Here is a 21,867-nt window from a genome sequence, read left to right on the forward strand (position 1 = left end):
TCATGCATAAGAAAATGGGTCAATGAAATTCCTTATGCACATGCTTTATGCGTTATGCAAAAGCTGTGTTCCCCGCTATATATGTAATACTACTATATGGCTAGTGCCTGGGAGTGAGAGGAAGCGGTCCCAGAACCACAGTATGATTAAAGTACAAATGTGTGTAAAAGTTTTTAATTAATACACATTGTCCAAAATATTATAAACTTTTACACATTTCAAAATATATTGTATAAATCATGTATACATTTCTGGTTATGTAGAGATCATTAGTTGACTTGTTTTTACTAAATTTCAGTTGCTGAATCCAAAAATCCTAATAAAAATATTTTTCGTATAAAACTTTTGGCACATTACAAAGGTTTTTTTTTAGTAGAAATGTGAAAGTATAATTTTTTTCACATATAATTTTTTAATTATTCTACAAACATAAAATATTAAAGTACAGAACTATCGATAAATTAATAGTTTATGAGATATTTTATATTTTATTTTAGCACATTTGGATATAAAATATTTCATACTTTTACATTTTAGTAACTGTTTCTGCATGAATAATAAAATTAATTAATTGATGTAAAGAAAACATATAATAGGAAAAGAAAAATATATATATATACTTTGTTTAAATTGTAAAAATCTATATATATAAATATTCTATAAAACATATTTAATACATTTAATATTAATAATACTACCAAAGAAAAATTTGTAACGTAATAGTAATTTCTTTTTTATAAATTTTTTTAATAAACTTTTGGAAGTTTGATGAAGTAAACAATCACAAGATTCTTCTATATATATTTATTATTGTTAGCTTGGTTCGACGCCAGTGTCAATGAAATCTTTTATAACAACATGTGCATTTTCGGGTAAAATCCTGAAAATAAAATTATATTATTTATCTATATTTTAATTATATACTAACGCAGAATATTAAATTACAAAATGCGATATATGTTCTAACTTATTCTTTTCTACATTTGTACAATATATTACATAAAGTTACCATATTATACTTAATAAATAAATAAATTTATATTTAAAATATTTGATATCATAATTTAAGATATGTATGCGTATGCGCATTTAAATATTACATTAATATCATATGTATAAAAATATTGCAATTTGATTACCTAACAAGTTTTATAAGTGGTAACCAAAATGATGGTACAGATCTTGCTCTAATATTTTGTCGTTGAGCTTTAATTATTTGTGCAGCTGTATCTTTCGGTGTGCTTAGTTGTAAAAATGTTCCCAACCTATAATTAAATAGAAATACTTAATTATTATAAATCTTAATACTCCAGATTGTCATATTTGTATGCGTAATTACATTTATCTGTTTGAATTAATTGTATTCATTTTTTCTATAATAAAACGTACATTTTATTTATTTTTGGCTTTTTGCAAAGTCCTGTATCTACCATATAAGGATAGATAGTAGTGAATTTGATTAAAGATTTTCCCTTATTAGATACATGTAATTCGTCTTCAAGTGCATCCATCATACCTGAAAATAGAATCTATGTGAGTGGAAAGCACTTAAATATTTATGAAGAAATTATTTATCTTTTTGTTTCTGAATATACTATACAAAAAGAATAAAGTATAAAACTTTGTATTCATCATTACTTTTTGGCATGATGTCATCATGCCAAAAATTAATTCAAGATGTCGGCTGGAGAAAAAATTAATTATCGCATTAACCTTTGAATTGTTTCAAAGTTACTTATTCGCTAATTTTTATTTTTCCGAAATCATGAAGTAATTTTTAGCATTATAGACACAATTTAAGACTTGAAAAAATTAGGTTTACCTTGGACTGCATGTTTTGTAGCGGAATAAGGAACTAAATTAGGAAATCCTACAACGCCTGCTATCGATGATAACGCAACGATATGACCATAATTTCTTTTTATCATACTTGGCAAGTATGCTTGCAACATCTGAAAAAATTGCATAGTAGTGTAATATTATACATATTATATTTTGTATGTTTAATTGCATTAATAATTAAAATTAAAGTAATTATTTTAAAATACACTTCTCCCACACCTAAAATCTTAATAAAAATATACTCATTCAATTTCTCGAACTTTAACGCTTCTTGGTTTATGAAGCCGAACACCGCATTTTTTTTTAGGTATATGGAGAGTATTCTAAATAATTACCGAAACTAATTTTTTTGTGAAATAAAAATTTCTATGATTACTAGAAATTTTAAATGATTATTTTGAAGAAATATAAAGTTAAAAAAGAGCATCATTCATTCAAGAGCTAAAAAAGATAACAAATCAATTAAAGAAGACTCGAAAATTTCAAATAACAAGAATAGTAATGAGAGCTATTCGCTGTTATTAGTGCGATCATATATAAGATATGTTAAAGAGTGAATATTATATACTACGTAAGTAGTTCCCCCCGTTGCGCGCCGAACATTCGTTGGACTTTAAACACAAATCTAATCAACTACCGTAGTAATATCACAATTTTTGATGCTTATAGCATCTAAAATTGGATCTTAATAATATGTTGAAAGACATATTAAATTCTTAAATTATAATATTAAATTAGAAATAAATTTAAATCTATGAAAAATAAGAATTGTGAAGAATATCACAAGTTGGCGTTTCGTCCCGGCTTCCCACTACTAGACTCATCAGTAAGGTAATGTAGTAGGAGCCTACCTATAGTTACTCGTGTCAATTCTCGCAAGTGCCGAATTACATGATTATCTGTTTATATAGAACTTCTTTCTAACATCTCTCCCAGGCGTCTAAGGTAGGCTTCTACTACATTACCTTACTGATGAGTCTAGTAGTGGGAAGCCGGGACGAAACGCCAACTTGTGATATTCTTCACAATTCTTATTTTTCATAGATTTAGTTGATTAGATTTGCGTTTAAAGTCCGACGGATGTTCGGCGCGCAACGGGGGGAAACTACTTACGTAGTATATAATATTCACTCTTTAACATATCTGATATATGATCGCACTAATAACAGCGAATAGCTCTCATTAGCCGTACTATTCTTTTTATTTAAAAAAGATAACTTATTATAAAATTTTAACTTGCCCAAAAGTGTGCTAACACATTAATATTAAACATTTGTATGATTTCATCGACTGTATAATCTGAGAAAGCATGGCATGGCATTATGCCGGCATTGTTGACTAAAATTGTGACATCACCAACTTCTTCCTTTACTCTTTTGGCTATTGCAAAAACATCTTCTCGTTTAGCTACGTCACATCTATAAGCAAAATTTTAAGTATTATTAATTATTTGATATATTAAAATACTATAAATATATTATAATATATTTATTCTTATGCGCGCAATGTTAGTAAAATAATACATGTTAGTAAAATAATAAATTAATTATATTGACTACAATATCTAGAAAGAGACGTGAAACAAAATTGGGGATGTATGTGTATAGTATCTTTCGTTGTCTAACAGAAACGTTTTGTTATTAATAAATTTGAAACATACTGATATGCATGTGCGTCTATGCCAATTTTTTTTATCTCTTTTGCTGTTTGCTCACTAGTTTGCTTGTTTATGTCTAAGCACACTACTTTCGCACCTAAGCACGCATATTGAATTGCCAATTCCTTTCCTATACCATGACCTGCACCTGTTATCTATAGATGTAACAAACATAATATAAAAATAGTTACTATAAAACAACTTATTCACTCTTTACAAATTGTTTACATCGCTATTTGATATCGCTTCCATATTTCAAAAGTGATACTAAAAAAGTATAACTTATATTAGGTTTATAATTTAATTCTCAATCTTTTTTTTATCAAATTTTGATGTAAAATTATAAAAGAACGAAAATATTAACCTAATGTTCAAAGTAATTCTGTTTACTTTCCATACATTTACGTCATCTTTCAGGCAATTGTCAGATTCTACTTTGAAAAAAAGATAGTTATTTTAAGTCAATGAATTCTATGATGCTTCTTTCGATTTCTTGAAGAGACTTGAACTGAATGACAGGTTGGAACAGCTCACAGTAAACAATGCTGTTCTCATCCTACCAAATATATATGTAGCAATACCTTTTTGCTGTGAATGTTTGGTTTTATAGTACTGGTTGATGGTTGATCTGGATGAACTCAAGATTTTCCTCTGTTCAGACTATCATACAGAATCCATTTTTCTCTCATAACAGGTCAACATTTTGTGTAGAAACTCTTTTTTTAATCTCGAACATACAGATAGATAGCTGTCTTGTGGCGTCTCTTTTGTTTTTCAGATGTTAGCACACATGTAGAACTCAACGATTCTCCTTTTGAATCCTATCAATTTTCGCAACCGTTTCGAAATGGCTTGTTGGCTTACCGCAAATGCATTCGCAAGCTTTGATTATGTTTGATAAGGATTTTCGTTCAAAAGCTATTTCAATTCCTGATCCTCCACTTTCTTAGGTTACCTGGATGTTCTTCATCTTGCAAATTGAAATTGGATCACGAAATCTTTGGAACCATTTTTTATGTGTACTGTACGACACAAAGTTTTCGCTTAAAGCTAAACAAATCATTTCTTGAGCTTTCGTGGCATTTTTCATCAGTTGTAACGCGAAAAGGAGGCAGTGCCTCAAATGTTGTTTTTCGAACGACATAGTTTTCATTACTATTTTTTGAGGTTAGAATCGGCAATTCGGCACACATAAACAGAAAAAAGATGAAAAAAGACGAAAAAAGATGTTTCTTCTTCTTCTGGATTCTTTTTCTGATTGGTGCTCGCCAAAGAGAGAGACGACGATTCCGATCAGTACAGAGAAAAAGATAAAAATTTAAATATGCTGTAATCAATTGAAAATGAATATAGGCCGAGAATTAAGTTGTAGATCTAATAACTTTTGAGTTATTAGTATGCATGTTTTAAGTGAATATTATATTATTCTCTCTATCGGTTATTAAAAAAATTGAACTTAACTTCATACAATTTTGTCAAAATTTTGACATTTGATCATGTTAAAAATAATATCAATTCATCGATATATATATATATATATATATAACAGTATATATATCTATTTTAATATCTTAACATATGATATATATTTATCTTAATTACTATATAATTATTAATTAAGAAGAAAAAATTTTTTATTATTTCTTATATTGTTTTATATATACGTTATATGTATATTAAGTTAAGTTATAAATAAATATGTAAATTAATTCTTTTATTGAAACACGTATTTGTTTAATTTCTTCACCAATTAAAAATTTTTTCAAATTTAATACTTTGATAATAATTATTTTAATATTAATTATCCATACATTATCTATATTCTATAATAAACATTATATTTTTTGTATACGTACCAAAACAATCTCACCATTTACACTCTTTTCGTTTAATTCGAAGAAGGTATAATACACGCTCTGGCAGATATGGTAAAGAATATGCAATGTAAGTCGCAACAAATTTAATAAAATTTGTATGATGTCGATTGCATTCATGATAAACTGAAAAATTTATTTTCTTATATGAATATATCGAATATTCATAATAAGCACATAATAAATAAATCAAAAAAATAAAAAGAATTGTTAAAAGACTTATATATTGAGGAAACAAGATATTTTACAATATTCTACAAAAGCTTAATATTTATAAGTTTGTAATTTATGGATGAATAATTATTTATGCTGTTAAATATCATATTAAGTATTATATTTTAGATATTGTAAAATAAATTAAATGAAATAATATAAAAATTTGTGTACAAATATTTCAAAAATTCGACGTGCCAGTTATTATATAGATTGTGTGAATTTTGACGGTATATCGAATGTATTATTAATACATTGTGTTAGTATAAAGTCTTCAATAAATGTTATTTTAAATATATATTAACGCATGTTTATTTTGCAAGTTTTGGTTTCAAGCTGTAGATAAAATATTTTCCCTGGTATAATAAAAAAATTTTTAGAAAATATTATATTATTATTTGTTTGTAATAACAGTTTATGTTCATATTGGTTACAATACCTACGTGATATATGAATAAAATACCAACTAAATCGCGATAAATATTACATGTAGCACACGATATTATGCAAATATTATGAACATAATCATTTATTTAAATAATAATATCTATGAACGCGCGTGAAATGCACGATTAGTAACTTCATTGACGCGCAACTTATGAACAGATGGCCGTTACCGTAATGTGTAATTGATTAATTTTAAACCTCTTTACCTCAAAAACTAAATATTGATTAAAATTTATTTTCGTTGAGAATTTTCTTGTTGGTATTTCGATTCACGACTTTACTAGAAAAAAATATATAAAACAGCTGTTTAGTTTCAACAACTTACCGATTATTTTTCAGTCTAAATGTATATGTATATATATATATATATATATTTCTGAAAGTAAAATATAAAATTGTTTAGTTTATGAAAAAAATTTCGAATAAATGCCCTATATTTGATTTGAATCTTCGAAATTACGAAATCACTTTAACCATGCTTTTCTGGACTGCTGCGTAGAAACTGGACGAAACTATATACTAAGTAGGACATGTTTCCTTGCAACAACGAAAGTGAGAACTGGCGAACACGCCTACAACAAGCTCGACTATACCTACCTGATTACAGACGTTCACAACGATCGATTGGCTCGTAGTAATCGTATTTTATCGTCTATTTATATACTTAAAACACGTTTCGCTTTTTCTATTCAGCCAAAGTCTAACACAAGATCAATCATCGAATAGAAATGAAGATAAATTTAAGTTAACTGTGTAGATGTAAAATACCTGTGTCCTGGCAGATATCCAGAAACGAACTGTCGGTTTTGTGAAATCTTAAACTTGATCTCAGGGCCGTATTTATCAAGTTTTCGCAACGTGTTTATATAATACAACAACTGGAGAATTGCTACCGCTTTCATTTTTTACTCGAATTTAAATTTTAAATAATCGAATGTTTAGATGCAGACAACAGCTAAATAAACATATGTTATAAATTTGAAAAGATCGGTGTTGCTTTTCTATGAACTTTAGATGCCTTACAGTTAATTAAAAAATGCAATGTATATAGTGCTGTAATATATATTTTATGACTAAAAATGAAAACAATGTTAAACAATTTTACTAAAAACAATATTCAAGTTGTTATAAGTAAAAAATAGAATAAAAAATAGAAAATAATAGAGAAAAAATATTTTTTCTCCATTATATATTTTCTATTTATTATTCTATTTTTTACTGTATGTATGTATCGTTATATGTATGTATGATATGTACGTTATGTATGTATCTTTACTGAATAAAGATGAAAAAAGATAAAATAGATAACAATATTAGATTATTTTAAAAGCTTTAAGAATGTTTTGTATCTTATTTTAAAGGGCTGTTAAATTATAAATTAAATAATATATTTAATAAGAGAAAATTTTAATGTCTTTTTAGAGTAAAAAGTCATATTATAGAATCTAGAAATTTGAGAACAAATAAAGCCTCAACTTTGTATTTAAAATTTTAATAAAAACAATAAATAAGTTATTATTAGATTTAGAAGTTAGATTTAGAAAAATGTAGCAATATCTAATACTCATTTATAGTAAATGATTAATATTAAGAGCACACAATAGACAAAATGTTGGCAGACTTTAGTCGTAGTTGGCTAAACTATTCAACAGTTATATCCTTGAATAATTGTACATGCAATTAATACTATTTCTCTATTTATCATTTCATACATATTACTCATATAAGAAATACTTACTCATATAAGAAATACTTTTACTTAAAAAAAATGGGTCACCAACATGTAACAGCTTTGTAACATCTTTTAATAGCAATAACTTAACAAAAAATCATCGTATGAGGAAGAATAGTTCAAATTAAAGCTTGAACATTTCTCTCATCAATTAGGAAAACAATTATTTAGTTATAGAAAAGGTCGAACAAATGATGAACGTTAAAGGATAAACTTTAAAAGATAGAGATAAAATTCAATTGTTGCACTAATAAAAAAAGTTTATTTTGTCTAGCTAGTACAAACATTTATGCGGTATTTTTAAACTAAGATTCATTTCTTAATAAATCTGTATTTTAAACATATTTTGACAATTTTTTTAAAGCTATATCATTTAAAATAATATATTTTTTTAATAAAATCTGTAACTTAAGAATAAATTTTTTTGTAGAAAACTTTGTCAAAAAAATAATTAAATCTTACTTAATATGTAACCTTCAAATCTTCAAATTTTTTTATTTCCTCATTTTTTCTTAATCGTCTGGATCGGCGCCTATACCGATAAAGTCCATTATGCAATTAAGTGCTTCATCAGGTAAATGTCTAAAATAAAAGTTATAATTTTAGGTCAAAACGTCTAGATTTGTATTTTTCGTATTATTATTAAAAATTATATTTTATCGCATTAACAACAGCGAATTGCTCTCATTAGCCTTAGTTTTTCATTATAATTTTAGTATAGACAATAGAGAAGAGAGAGAGAGAGAGAGAGAGAGAGAGAGAGAGAGAGAGAGAGAGAGAGAGAGAAGGGGGAGGGAGAAGAGAGAGAAGGGAGAGAGAGCGCGTTTATTACTGTTTTCGGGCAAGCTCTCCAAGAGCATATAAAGTAAGTAGCATAAAGTAAAGAAAAAAATTAACAGAAAGCCTAAAGAAATGTGAATAAACAAACAAGTAGTACAATAAACAAAATAAATAAAATACAGTGACAAAAGAAATGATAAGAGAAAATTAAATTAAAATCTGTAGAGAGAAATGGAAAATAGAACATTACGAGCAACGAGAAGTCAAAAATTAAGTTGTTTACGATGTTGGGATGATAAAAAAGTTACCGTTTGAAAGAATTGAGTAATTCTAATTTCCTGATGGTGGCAGTATGAATTCCACAGAGAGGAGGTTACGTGAAGGAAGAAATGCTGGTAAGACGAGATTCTATAAGAAGGAAAATCAAGAGAAAAGGCGAACGAAAGAGAAATCGGAGTCGCGTGGTCTGAAGATTGTATCTTATAAGATGATACATATGGTCGAAGATTGTAGACAGAAAGAAAGAGTACCGAACTGATGAATGTAAATATAAGAAATAGTAAATGTATAAACAATAAAACAGTTGAATTCTTTTATATTATCTGTAATCATTAAAAAAGTGTGTATTGTAGAAAAGAGAAGTGTGTTTGTACTTTGTATACCTACGCGAGTTAAAAATAAGACAGAGGAAGAAAAGGGGTAGAAGAGATTAGTAAAAATGTTGGAAAAATGTGTTTAAAATATAAATTATATATTTTAATATTTTTTAACTATATATATAGAGAGATATATACATACATACATATTATATATATGTATATATATACATATATATATGTAGTATTTATATATATATAGGATACAATATTTATATCATTATAATTTATTTATAATACATTATTTTACGGCTCATTGTTATATTTAAAAGCATCTTGAGTGTATTATGATATGATTGAAATTTTATTCGCACAATTTACATACCTTATAAGAAAAAGAAGAAGCAACCAATGTGGAGGTATACCTTTGTTTTTATAGTTTCGTCTTTGCGCATCAATTATTGACGAAGCCACTTGCTGCGGTAAAAGTTCTTCCATTATTCGTGGAAATCTATATCAAAACAAAACTGAATCTAATAATTGCTAACAAAATTTAATATTATAATAAAATTTTATTTTTGAATGTAATTTTTGAATATATAAAAGAAATGAACTGCGTGTATATTGTAAAAAATTTATTTAGTATAAATTTAAGTTTATTGTTGTAAACTTACCTAATTTTTGGCTTTTTACACAGTCCAGTACGTACAAAGCTCGGGTAAACCGTAGTAAATTTAATAGATGATTTTCCATTACTCAATGTACGTAATTCTTCAGACGTAGCTTCCATAATTCCTACGATATGTGTATCAACATATTAGAAAAGCTTTATAATTATATTTTATAGTAATATATATAATTGTAGTTACATTTTTATACCATTATAGCATGCATATTATTAAAATCAGGGAATGGAAAGTTACTTTTTAAAAATAACTAGTTACAGTTACTCGTTACCGAGTAAAAAATGTAACTAGTTACAGTTACAGTTATCGCTTTTTAAAAGTAACTCGTTACAGTTACCGTTACTTGAAAAATAACTTTTCGTTACTTTTCCGTTACTTTTTTAAAATCAATTTAAAAATGTACTTTTGCATTTTTTTTTTATATGTAATACTGACAAATATATAGTTTTATTTAAAAAAAAAAAAAACAATGTAGAATGGCTCAAATAATAAATTAAATAAAAGTAAAATGAGAAGGGTTACGAGCCAATAATGAAACAGTTTATTTCCGATAAGAACGACGATGACAATGTAATTAAATGTATAAATATATATTAGAACAATACATAGATAAAACAAGATAAAAACAAACGACGTTTCGACATTTATTATCATCGTCTTTTAAACTGTTTCGCTTTTGGGTTCATAGCCCTTTTCATTTTACTATTACTTAATTTATTTTTTAATTTTTTTTAAACACACTTTTGTAATTCTAAAACCTGTAAAATATGCAGCAAACTGAAATATTTGTATGTCCTATGTATTACATAGAAGATAGAAGTGTAAAATAATTACTGAATCATAACGGCCGAATGTCTAAGGGCTTTCAAGTCTTATTGATAAGAGCTATAAATAGCATGTATCCAATCGAACCGTGTTCAATCGTGTGCAAAGTAACGACAAAAGTAACTGTAAATTTCGTTACCGTTACCCAAAAAATGTAACTCGTTACCGTTACAGTTACCAAAAAAAGAAAGTAACGCAGTTACCAGTAAAGTTACCAAAAAAGTAACTTGTAACTGTAACTTCGTTACAAGTAACGAGTTACTTCCATTCCCTGATTAAAATTATATTGAAAGGAATTAAATAAAAACCACTTTTTTGGTTTTTTATTTATTTATTGAAAATTTTAAAACTATAATTTGTCTTTTCTTCAATGTGTATAGAGGATAGAAAAGATCGAATTAATATCAATAGAAGCTTATTTGAAGAGATGTAATAACGTTTATTTTTGTGATCTACTTTTAAATGGTAAAAGTTTTGGTTTAAAAAATGTACAATTATTAATGTATACAGAGCATACGTTGCTCATATACTCTCTATATACAATACATTAAACAAATATCTATATTTGTAATTAATATTATGTAAACTATTTTGTTAATACAGGGAATTTGAAACTTAAATGTCAAAACTTTGGCAGCGTGTAGGAAATTGATAAATTAAGGAAACAAGTTCTATAGAAGTATGCTCGTTTTTTTGCTTTATTTTGGAGAAAATCGCAAAAAGACAAAACGTAGTTGTTTTATTCTTGGAGTAATATCTTGGCCACTCCGATCACCTAATCTGACATCATTGGACTTCTTTGTGAGTGTGTGTAAAGGGTCCTAAAGCAGGAAGTTTATTTATGTTAATCAACTCAAGGGAACAATTACGAAATCGCATCGAGGCTGCAGTACACCAAATATCACCAGATTAATGTTTGGTTGTAACATGAGATGTCCATACTAGATGCAATGTTTGTATTGGATGCATTCAGAAGCACGACCGCTCACTGAGAGCTCAGTGAGCTTTTTTTATCTGACTCTATTAGATCTAAAAATATATTTTTATCTGATTTTTATCTGATTCTATTAGATCTAAAAATATAAACCAAACAAGTACAAGAGCTCACTGAGAGCTCAGTGAGCGGTCGTGCTTCTGGATGCACCTATTGTTTCCAATGCTTGGAAAGTCAACAATTGATTCAATTGTTGATCATTGCTAGAATCGAATCGTATATCACGATCGTAGTTTTATATTATGGACACTAACCGGAATTATTTTCTTTTTAATTTTTAAATTTAATTATAACCGTCATATGGTCGTACGGATTTCATCTTCCATTTGTTGCCACTTGACTTTCCAACCTTGTGTCAAAATGAATAGAGATGCATTGATTTGTCACTCTCTCGCCTTGCCATGAAAGGTTCAACGGTGTGAAATTATTCAGACATACTGAAGATGACTCGAAAATAAGCCGAAACATCTTCTATTTGTTCAAAAATTGCAATAAATTTATTCTCACACTAACCGGAGAGAAAACTCTCATTGGCTACGTTTACACCGTGATGAGGTTTAGGCCGCAGCCTATACCTCAAATTCAATCTAAATTATTTATGTCCTCCGCGAAAAAAGAATAGATTTAATATAATTAAATATAAATTTTATTAAAATTTAATATAATACTAAATAAGATCTTAATAACGATTTTAATAAATTTTTGGTTTTATTAAAACCTTATATAGATTTAATTTGGACCATATAATGATCCATATTAAGTTATATAAGACCATATTTAAACTTATTAATTCAACTTATTTAAAACCTGTTAAAATTTAATTAAATTATATAAATTGGACTTTAATAAGATTTAATAAGGACTTATTAAACTTAAGTTGTTAATATAAACTATATTAAAAATATATACATGTTCGCATTTATTTATAAGATTATATAAAGTCTTTATAAATTCTTTATATGAATTTTGATGAAATCCTTATAAAGAACTTATAAGACTTTTATTTAGAATATATTAACTTTTTTTTCGCGGGCCCTCACTTGAAAAATGACCTGCATGCCTATTCTGTAACTCACAAGCTTTTTACCATAATAAAACAGCTGCGCAGCGGCGTTATAACGATAACGAAAGCATTAAGAGTTACAGAATATGCATGCTGGCCTAGCTGTAGGACAGGCTTCGGTTTTTGGTGACCTGATCTGAAATAGGCCGTCTGTAACTTCGATGTAAATGCGGACTACCCGACCTACAACCATCATTTGTTAATCTCCAATTGACGTATGTCATGTCGTTGGTTATGTATGATTGACATGGTATATTTCTCGTAAAGAGCAACTTGTTCAAAAAATGTTTAACGTCGTGTTCAAAAAATTGAAAAAGTTCGTGTTCAAAAGGATCGTGAGAATTTAAACCAATGAAAAACTGATGAGAACAGACCGTAACGGTTAAGTTTCAAGGTGCGCAATTAAAAAATCTACATACGTAGTATATAAATTCACGCGCAATATTATATAGAAGCACTAAAGAGATCTAGCTTGATTGTTACGGCCTAGCTGTTTTCATTGGTTTTACATTGATTTAAATTCTCATGATCCTATAAGATTTAATATTGTTTAAAAGATAAAAATAAAGAATGGCTAATGGCTATGTTTACACGCAATGTAAATGGCTATATTTTTACTGCAAAAAATTATTTACAGTTTTTAATAGGTTATTTAACATTAGTAAGATCGATATAAGACATCATCAATAACTGTTAAAATGTTAGTCAATTTAATTCGTGATATTACTGCGATAGTTTATTAGTGTTGCGTTTCTGAAAAAATTTCGGCGCGCAATCGAAGAATTACATTCATATATAAATTCACACACAATTATTTGGAAGTCACCATGATCCAGTTTAGACCACTGTGGCATTGTCTCATTCGGGTTTAAAGATAAAATTTTTTCCATGTATATGTTTTACTTTTTTTCTGATTTTCTCCAAAACGAAGCAAAAATAAGTGTACCTCTACAGAACTTTCTTTTTTCTTAGTTTATCGATTCCCTACACGCTGCCGAAATTTTGACATTTAAATTCCAAACACTCTATATAATGTTATAATCGTTAAATATGAAATAACGTACCTCTGACTGCGAACTTTGAAGGACAGTAAATAGTTCCATAAGCAAAGGTAATAAAACTAACTACTGATGAGAGTGCTACAATGTGACCGTGATTCTTTTCGATCATACTTGGTAAAAATGCCTTCAATGTCTGAAAGTAATATATCTTTGTAAACAGCAATTTACTAAGACACTTAATTAAATCAAATATAGGAGTATTATTATATAATAGTTTCATAAAATATAAAAATTTTATATAGCAATCCTAGCTTCGGTATGAACATATAAAAAGTCCGTTAGGATGTTGATTATATATTTGATTTGTTAATTATATATATTGTATACGTGATGTTACGTGTGCATAATTTGCTTACGTATGTACGTTATATGTCCTTCGACAAAAAGATAACGAAATATTGATAGTACAGGTGGTTTGTTTTACCGCCCAGTTTGCTTATTGAACAGAGAAATGGCATTTCTACTAAAAAACTTATCTAATGAAAAATAACGTATGATGATACGTTTTCTAATTCCTGAAACCGATTGCCGATTGGTATTTATTGTCGAATGATTGTCATGTGTGATGAAAATTGTGTATCACGGACGAAATGAATGTCAATAGACAAAATGCCTTTAGTATAAGTTAGAAAATGTATCACTATATTTCATTCTTTTTTCGTTAAATGAATTTTCCAGTCGAAACACTTTATTTCCACTTAATAAGTAATTTAAACAGTAAAATAACAATTATGTTTACTAACGTTTTTTATCCAAGGATATTTATTAATGTAAAACAAATATAATAATAATGAACTCCCAATATTCAAACACTAAACAAAATTTAACAAAGAGCAAGTAAGAGTAAATAATAATAATAACTGCGCGGTTAGAGGTGTGCTATCAAAAAATACAATAAAATTTCATAATATAAAATAAAATGAAACAAAGTTCTGGATGTTTTATTTTATTTTATTTTATGAAATTTTATTGTATTTTTGTGATAGCGCACCTCTAACCGCGAAGTTATTATTATTATTTACTCTCACTTGTCCTTTGTTAAATTCTTAGTGTTATTAATGTAAATTGTAAATCATACACGTGTAACATCGCTGACATCAAATATGCATACATACAGACTTTTTAAAATCATGCTCTGAGAATAGTTGCTACAACGACTATGATTCTATTATTTAACTAACCTAATCTGTTTTAATTAGAGTAACAAACTAATATGCATTGCAAGTAGCACTTAGCGCCTAAAAAGCGTTAACAAAGCGCTAAAAATGCTTTTATGAACTTTTTAGAGCTTTGCAGGCGCTACTATGTTACTTGGGTTAAATGATTCAATTTCTTCCAAAATTTTTTATTTCCCCAAGCAATGACGGAGTGGTGAATTGAAACTTTCTAAAAACGTGTCTATTTTTTTAGACGGAACTGCCGCACACAGTCTACATATCGATAATAAAATAAATATTGATCGTTGTATATAGATAGCGCCATTTTTTTCTAACTTTTGCATTACCAAATCTGAAATTACGGGCGACAACGGAGAACCCATGGGAGTGTCAGCTTATAAATGGGAGGTCTGCTTATAATGTTGTTATTTTAAAAACAAAAAATGTAGAATCCAAAACGAATACAAAACGAAGTGCTTCCAAAAAATCTGGTTCTGACAAATTATATTTTTTTAAAATAAAATTCCATTTTTCTTTGATGCAGTTTATAGCCATGTATAATGAAATGTTGATAAAAAGTGACACTACATCCAATGAAATTAGTTTATAATTCTCTTCAATTTTTATTCTTGTAAGGTTTTTAACAAGTTTAAAACTATTTTTTATATAACTATCATTTAGCAATGGGAATTATTTTAAATAATTTGTTATGAAGGTATGTAGCTAAGTTATAAAGAGGACTTTCTATTAATTGAGATGAAACAATAATTCTAAACGGACAGTTCGGTTTCAATTCTTCCAGCCAGCCAACATAGTTCGTGAGTTGTTAATTTTTTGTAGGATCTTTTTTTTATTAACGAGTAAGTATCAGTAAAATAGTTAGTAAGTATATCGAGTAAAACAGTTACCTTACTTTGTATGTCTTAGAGAAAGGTATATTACTTACCCAGTAATGCGCCATTACATTGACGTCTATGATTCGTGTAATTTCATTAGGGCTGTGATCTAGGAATGATTTAACAGTTCCAATGCCGGCATTATTAATCAAGATAGTAACGTCACCCACTTCATTTTTTACTTTTTCAGCTACCCTTAAAACTTCTTCTCTGTTTGCTACATTGCATCTACAAAATATCATTAAATTTTAATCAATATTGATAATAGGTGTTTGTAAGCATTGTTATACATTTAAATTTTGTTTAATTTCGAATCGATTTTTTTATTCTTATTTTAAATCTTGTAAAAAGTAGTATCGTCTTACTGATACGCATATACAGAGTGCTTCCCCATGCTTTTAATCTCGTTCATTGTCTCATTATTGGTCTTTTCATTGATATCCCAACATACCACTGTTGCTCTTAACGAAGCATAACCAATCGCTAATTCCTTTCCGATACCATGACCTGCACCTGTTATCTGCGATAATGTATAATATAAAACATAGTTTAAATTATGAATACATTTTTAAAATTTATAGTATCTATCATTAATATATGTTGTATTTTTCAACAAACAATCCTTATATTTTGAAAAGAAGTAACAAATAGTTATGTTTAATAGAATACATTTGAAAATTAATATGATACATCATCAAGAAGAGAATTATATTCAAAATCTGAAATATAGAAACTTATAAACAAAGGAGAGAGAGAGAGAGAGAGAGAGAATTTGTCACGTCCGGGTGCGTGCGAGGCTCAGACACGAAGCGCGGTTCGGGGTCGCTTGTTCGGGGTATCTTGCTGTTTCGCGCGATACTCGCGCCTGGCCCGTTTTCGGTGGCGGGCCAGTTCGTCGTCCCGACACGGTGTACCCGCGAAAAAATCACCACTCTGTAAGCCCGATCTACAATTGCGTAAACATAGTTGTAAGTGGTTGTAGTTATAAGAATTGACCAATGACAGTCGAATGTGAGAAGAATAATCGACCATGAGATTGGTCAATTTCTTACTCTTAGGGGCTGCGCAGAATAAAAGGAACAGGGACCAGAGAACAGAGAATAAGAATTTCAACCTATCAGAAATCATGTACTATGGGATACACACTGTTTATTCCACAGTATATGATTTCTGATAGGTTGAAATTCTTATTCTCTGTTTTCTGTTCCCTGTTCCTTTTATTCTGCGTAGCCCTTACAGTCTCATCCACTACTACTACTGCCATTGTAGACCATGCATAATACCAGGGAATGGAAAGTTACTTTTTAAAAATAACTAGTTACAGTTACTCGTTACCGAGTAAAAAATGTAACTAGTTACAGTTACAGTTATCGCTTTTTAAAAGTAACTCGTTACAGTTACCGTTACTTGAAAAATAACTTTTCGTTACTTTTCCGTTACTTTTTTAAAATCAATTTAAAAATGTACTTTTGCTTTTTTTTTTTATATGTAATACTGACAAATATATAGTTTTTTTAAAAAAAAAAAAAACAATGTAGAATGGCTCAAATAATAAATTAAATAAAAGTAAAATGAGAAGGGTTACGAGCCAAAAATGAAACAGTTTATTTCCGATAAGAACGACGATGACAATGTAATTAAATGTATAAATATATATTAGAACAATACATAGATAAAACAAGATAAAAACAAACGACGTTTCGACACTTATTGTCATCGTCTTTTAAACTGTTTCGCTTTTGGGTTCATAGCCCTACTCATTTTACTATTATTTAATTTATTTTTTAATTTTTTTTAAACACAATTTTGTAATTCTAAAACCTGTAAAATATGCAGCAAATTGAAATATTTGTATGTCCTATGTATTACATAGAAGATAGAAGTGTAAAATAATTACTGAATCATAACGGCCGAATGTCTAAGGGCTTTCAAGTCTTATTGATAAGCGCTATAAATAGCATGTATCCAATCGAACCGTATTCAATCGTGTGCAAAGTAACGACAAAAGTAACTGTAAATTTCGTTACCGTTACCCAAAAAATGTAACTCGTTACCGTTACAGTTACCAAAAAAAGAAAGTAACGCAGTTACCAGTAAAGTTACCAAAAAAGTAACTTGTAACTGTAACTTCGTTACAAGTAACGAGTTACTTCCATTCCCTGCATAATACGATCATGCGGTAAATACTTCTCGCGCGGAGCACTGCTTCGCTTTCTGTCGGCAACCGATTAGCGTCGTTGATTGTGACGTCCACGATATGTCGCGAAAAGCGGACGTTACAGAATGACACATTCAGAGTTTATACAAGATATTGTATTTTAAATTCTGATTCTCTATCTGTGTGTGTATGATTTCTGAGATTATTTTAAAATAAAAGTTCCAATGTATCCCCAATATAAGTCCAAAAATATCAAAACTATAATAGTTTTTTAATCGAATCACTTATAAAATTCGTACAGTTAGATGTGTTATAAGTGAAAGCTGATTGTTATTTTTAGTGTTAATATCAATAAAGACTTCTTGTGTAAAACTAATGATATTCTGCAATAAAATGCTTTGACTATGCAGATAATATTATACTTTCTTACAAATATAATATTGTATTTGTACATCAATATTGACAAGAGAAACGATAATCAGTTATTATTTTTAGCACTGTACTTGATTGAACATACTGATTTGTTAATTTATTCTTATAATTCAAAATCTCTACTATAATCTCGATATTTTGATATTAGGATATTTCTTTTAAAATAATATAATTTCAGAAATTTATCTGTAAGCATTGTTATGATCCTTGCGGAACACTTTAATATATATATAGTAATATGCAGGATTGGCAAGTAACGCGTTATTTGTAACGTCGTTACCGGTACAAGTTACTGTTTTCGGTAATATGAATAGGTAATGACGTTATATTCTCTTCGGAGTAATCGAACAAACAACAATGTAATAAACGTTCATGGTAACGCAGTTACATTTTTGAGGTAATGATAACGATTTCACTAGTTATTTTTATCATCATTTTATTTCTATAGCCACGTAAAAGTTTTAGTTGTAACTAGAGCTATAGAAAACAGAGATGTAACGTTAAAGAAATAGGTCTGATTGACTCTCTTAATCGCGAATGATAACGCTTTTTTTCACATTGCATTTACAGTTCACACTTAGATATAGGCTGCATTCTGTTCCACGCATTATGAGCATGATGTACCATTTTATCTTTCTTTTATATTGATGTGCCATACGCATATATGTGTGAAACGGAACGCATCTATAGGCTAACATATAGCATGAGATTCTATCTTAAAAAATATGAATATATATTATTATATATTATGTGTATGTATATAATTAATAATTATATTACCTATATATACTTATATAAATTTTAAAAAATAAGTATACTTTCCAGATCAAAAAACAATGAGCTATATTTGTTGTTAGAATTAAAAAAATTTTTTTATTATAACCAATAATACTAATCGGAACGTTTCGACTTTACAAAGTCATCATCAGCTGCACAAACCCCAATCTAATTAATAATTTAATATGACAATGTCAAAGACACATGATTAACATTCAAAAATTATACTATTGTAATTCTTAACGACTTAACAAGTACAAATTAACATGTCGCAAGATTTATTATACATTAAACAACTAATTGCTCTAATGTTGAATTGTAGTCAATTTACTTGAACGATGAAATAAAACTGCTGTAATCCATTCTTCGTTTTTCGGCGAGAAAGGTTAGTCCAAATAAGAAATTTTCAGTCAATTAATCAAAATTAAAATCACATAGAGCAATTATTTGGTTTTTCTGACGTCAAGATTGCGTATATGTAGGATGAACTGCATAAGTAAATTTTGACTAATTGACTGAAAATTTCTTGTTTCTACTTGTTAGATCGTTAAGAATTGCAATAGTATATAATTTTTGAATATTAATTATGCGTCTTTCACATTGTCATGTTAAATTATTAATTAGATTAGGGTATTTTGTGCGGCTGATGATGACTTTATAAAGTCAAAACGTTCCGATTAGTATTATTGGTTACAATAAAAAAATTTTTTTAATTCTAACAAATATAGCTCATTGTTTTTTGACCTGGGAAGTATACTTATTAAAAAAAATTTTTAAACCTATATATGTATATACATATTTTTTAGTTCTATTCCTCTACTAAAAAAATAGAATTTTGATGTTTTTTACATTTATCAAAAAAATCTGCACATAATATTATATTAGTGTCAACAAAAAGAGTAAGGAAAAAGTAACGATTCGTTGTATTTTGAGTAACGATAACGGTAACGAGTTACTTTTGCAAATCAATAACGAATAACGAGAACGAGTTATTTTTTAAGAAAAAGAACGGTAATGATAACGAGTTATTTTTATGAAGTAACGTTGCCAATCCTGTATATACTTATGTAATGTATAACATATACATATATATGTACGCACCAAAACAATTTCACCAGCTACGCTCTTCATTTTTGTTGGTACGATCAATCTGTATAAACTCTTGCAAATATAATATACCACTTTTAAAATAACTATTATTATCTCTATTAGAAGGTGCAAGATATTATATATTTCTATCATGACTTTCTGAAAAAAATTTTATTTATAAGAACCAGTCGATACAGAATTAATCAGTACAAATTATAATAATATAGAATTTTTGCTAATTATATTTACCTTTTTTTGATCAAACACTTTAAATGGAAATATGTACACGTGCAGTACGCAATTATATATAATATTGTTAATTTGGTGTTAATAATAAAGCACACGGAAAAAACGCAGCGCTAATTACTGTACCGAGAAAAATTTTTGACTGCTACTCTTTGCAACACTGATAACTCTCTATAGAATGTCACTTATCGCTTGCATGCGCAACAGTCTTTCGCACAGCAACGTTTCCAAACAGCTACCAATTCTGCGCGCGCAGCTCTGAGTACTGTGAAAATGATTGTGAAAATGATTACTGTCCAGCAAAGCTGTGATTATTATCCAAATAGCGATGCGAGGGGGTAACCACTAGCTGAAATATTGTCCCACAGATTACATGATTTTATTTGATTTCACACGATTTCATCTGATGAAAAATAATTTTCTTCATTATACATAGGTATATGAAGTTATTTAGTAAAATAAATGATTGTATATAATATTTTACAATTATTTCTTGTGATTGTATATGTAATTATTGGATTATACATAAGGATTTCATATGATTCTTATACTGATTTCAGGAACTCTATCCCACGATTACATTAAGTGATTACCCCCTTGTAGCGATGACTAGCGCGCGCAGTGAAAAGTTTTTCTCTACAGTAATCACTGCGCGATTTAGTGATCATCGGCGGCATAGTTTTCTCCATGTACTAATAATGACTACGTTATATGTATCAGTAATCAGCTACCTCGAAAACCCCCAAATTGCAACTTTTAAGCAAATCCAAGCACTTTTTGGAAAACTCATCCACTATATTGGATTTGCCATTTTTAATTTTTGAAATATGATTCCAGATTCGTAACCAGCGACCCCAAAAACCCATGAGTAACAAGTTTTAACAAAATCCATACGATGGGAAAGCTCAAATTGACAGAGATATTCGCCAAAAACGATTTCATCGCTTAATTTCAAGATGGCGGAAAACGCATAAGGATTTTTTGTGTGAATATTGTGATTTTAAGTCACTAGGTATGTGGGACAGCAACTACATCAAAAAATTGCTGCCGACAATTTTCTTTGGGGGAATTTCTAGAATGACCGGACTACTGATACGATGTCGGGGCAACATTAGTGCAGAATCAGTGCAAATATATTCAATTCGACATAAAATAAAACCGCCATTAAGAATTCTATCTTAGTAAAAAATTACAATTATTTGAAATAAAATTTAATTTGTTATTAACACAATCTAAAGTATTATCTATAGGAATGCTTGTAAAAAGACACACGTTTAGTGGAATCAATTTAAAATTATTCTCGATAATATGTAGTTTTTTGTAGTTTATCGACTAGTTCAAT

General features: G+C 28.4%; 2 protein-coding genes across 2 annotated transcripts; both read right to left on the bottom strand.

Annotated features, from left to right (window-relative positions):
• Positions 1-796: 796 nt before the first annotated feature.
• On the bottom strand, positions 797-6,731 carry LOC108780149 (17-beta-hydroxysteroid dehydrogenase 13). The gene is made up of 8 exons (XM_018547760.1): positions 6,631-6,731; positions 5,356-5,499; positions 3,503-3,654; positions 3,083-3,260; positions 1,823-1,952; positions 1,390-1,516; positions 1,140-1,265; positions 797-880 (listed from the first exon to the last, which is right to left on the bottom strand). Exons 2-8 carry the CDS (start codon positions 5,491-5,493, stop codon positions 814-816), a joined length of 918 nt encoding a protein of 305 aa, XP_018403262.1. The 5' UTR covers positions 5,494-5,499; positions 6,631-6,731; the 3' UTR covers positions 797-813.
• A 1,546-nt stretch (positions 6,732-8,277) lies between these two features.
• Positions 8,278-20,432, bottom strand: LOC108779929 (short-chain dehydrogenase/reductase family 16C member 6). Its single transcript, XM_018547499.1, has 7 exons — positions 20,292-20,432; positions 16,189-16,343; positions 15,874-16,051; positions 13,774-13,903; positions 9,816-9,936; positions 9,527-9,652; positions 8,278-8,347 (listed from the first exon to the last, which is right to left on the bottom strand). The coding sequence occupies exons 1-7, from the start codon at positions 20,430-20,432 to the stop codon at positions 8,278-8,280; spliced, it is 921 nt and encodes a 306-aa protein (XP_018403001.1).
• Positions 20,433-21,867: the final 1,435 nt, after the last annotated feature.

This window comes from Cyphomyrmex costatus, unplaced genomic scaffold, assembly GCF_001594065.2.
Source record: "Cyphomyrmex costatus isolate MS0001 unplaced genomic scaffold, Ccosl1.0 scaffold122, whole genome shotgun sequence".
Lineage (NCBI taxonomy): Eukaryota > Metazoa > Arthropoda > Insecta > Hymenoptera > Formicidae > Cyphomyrmex > Cyphomyrmex costatus.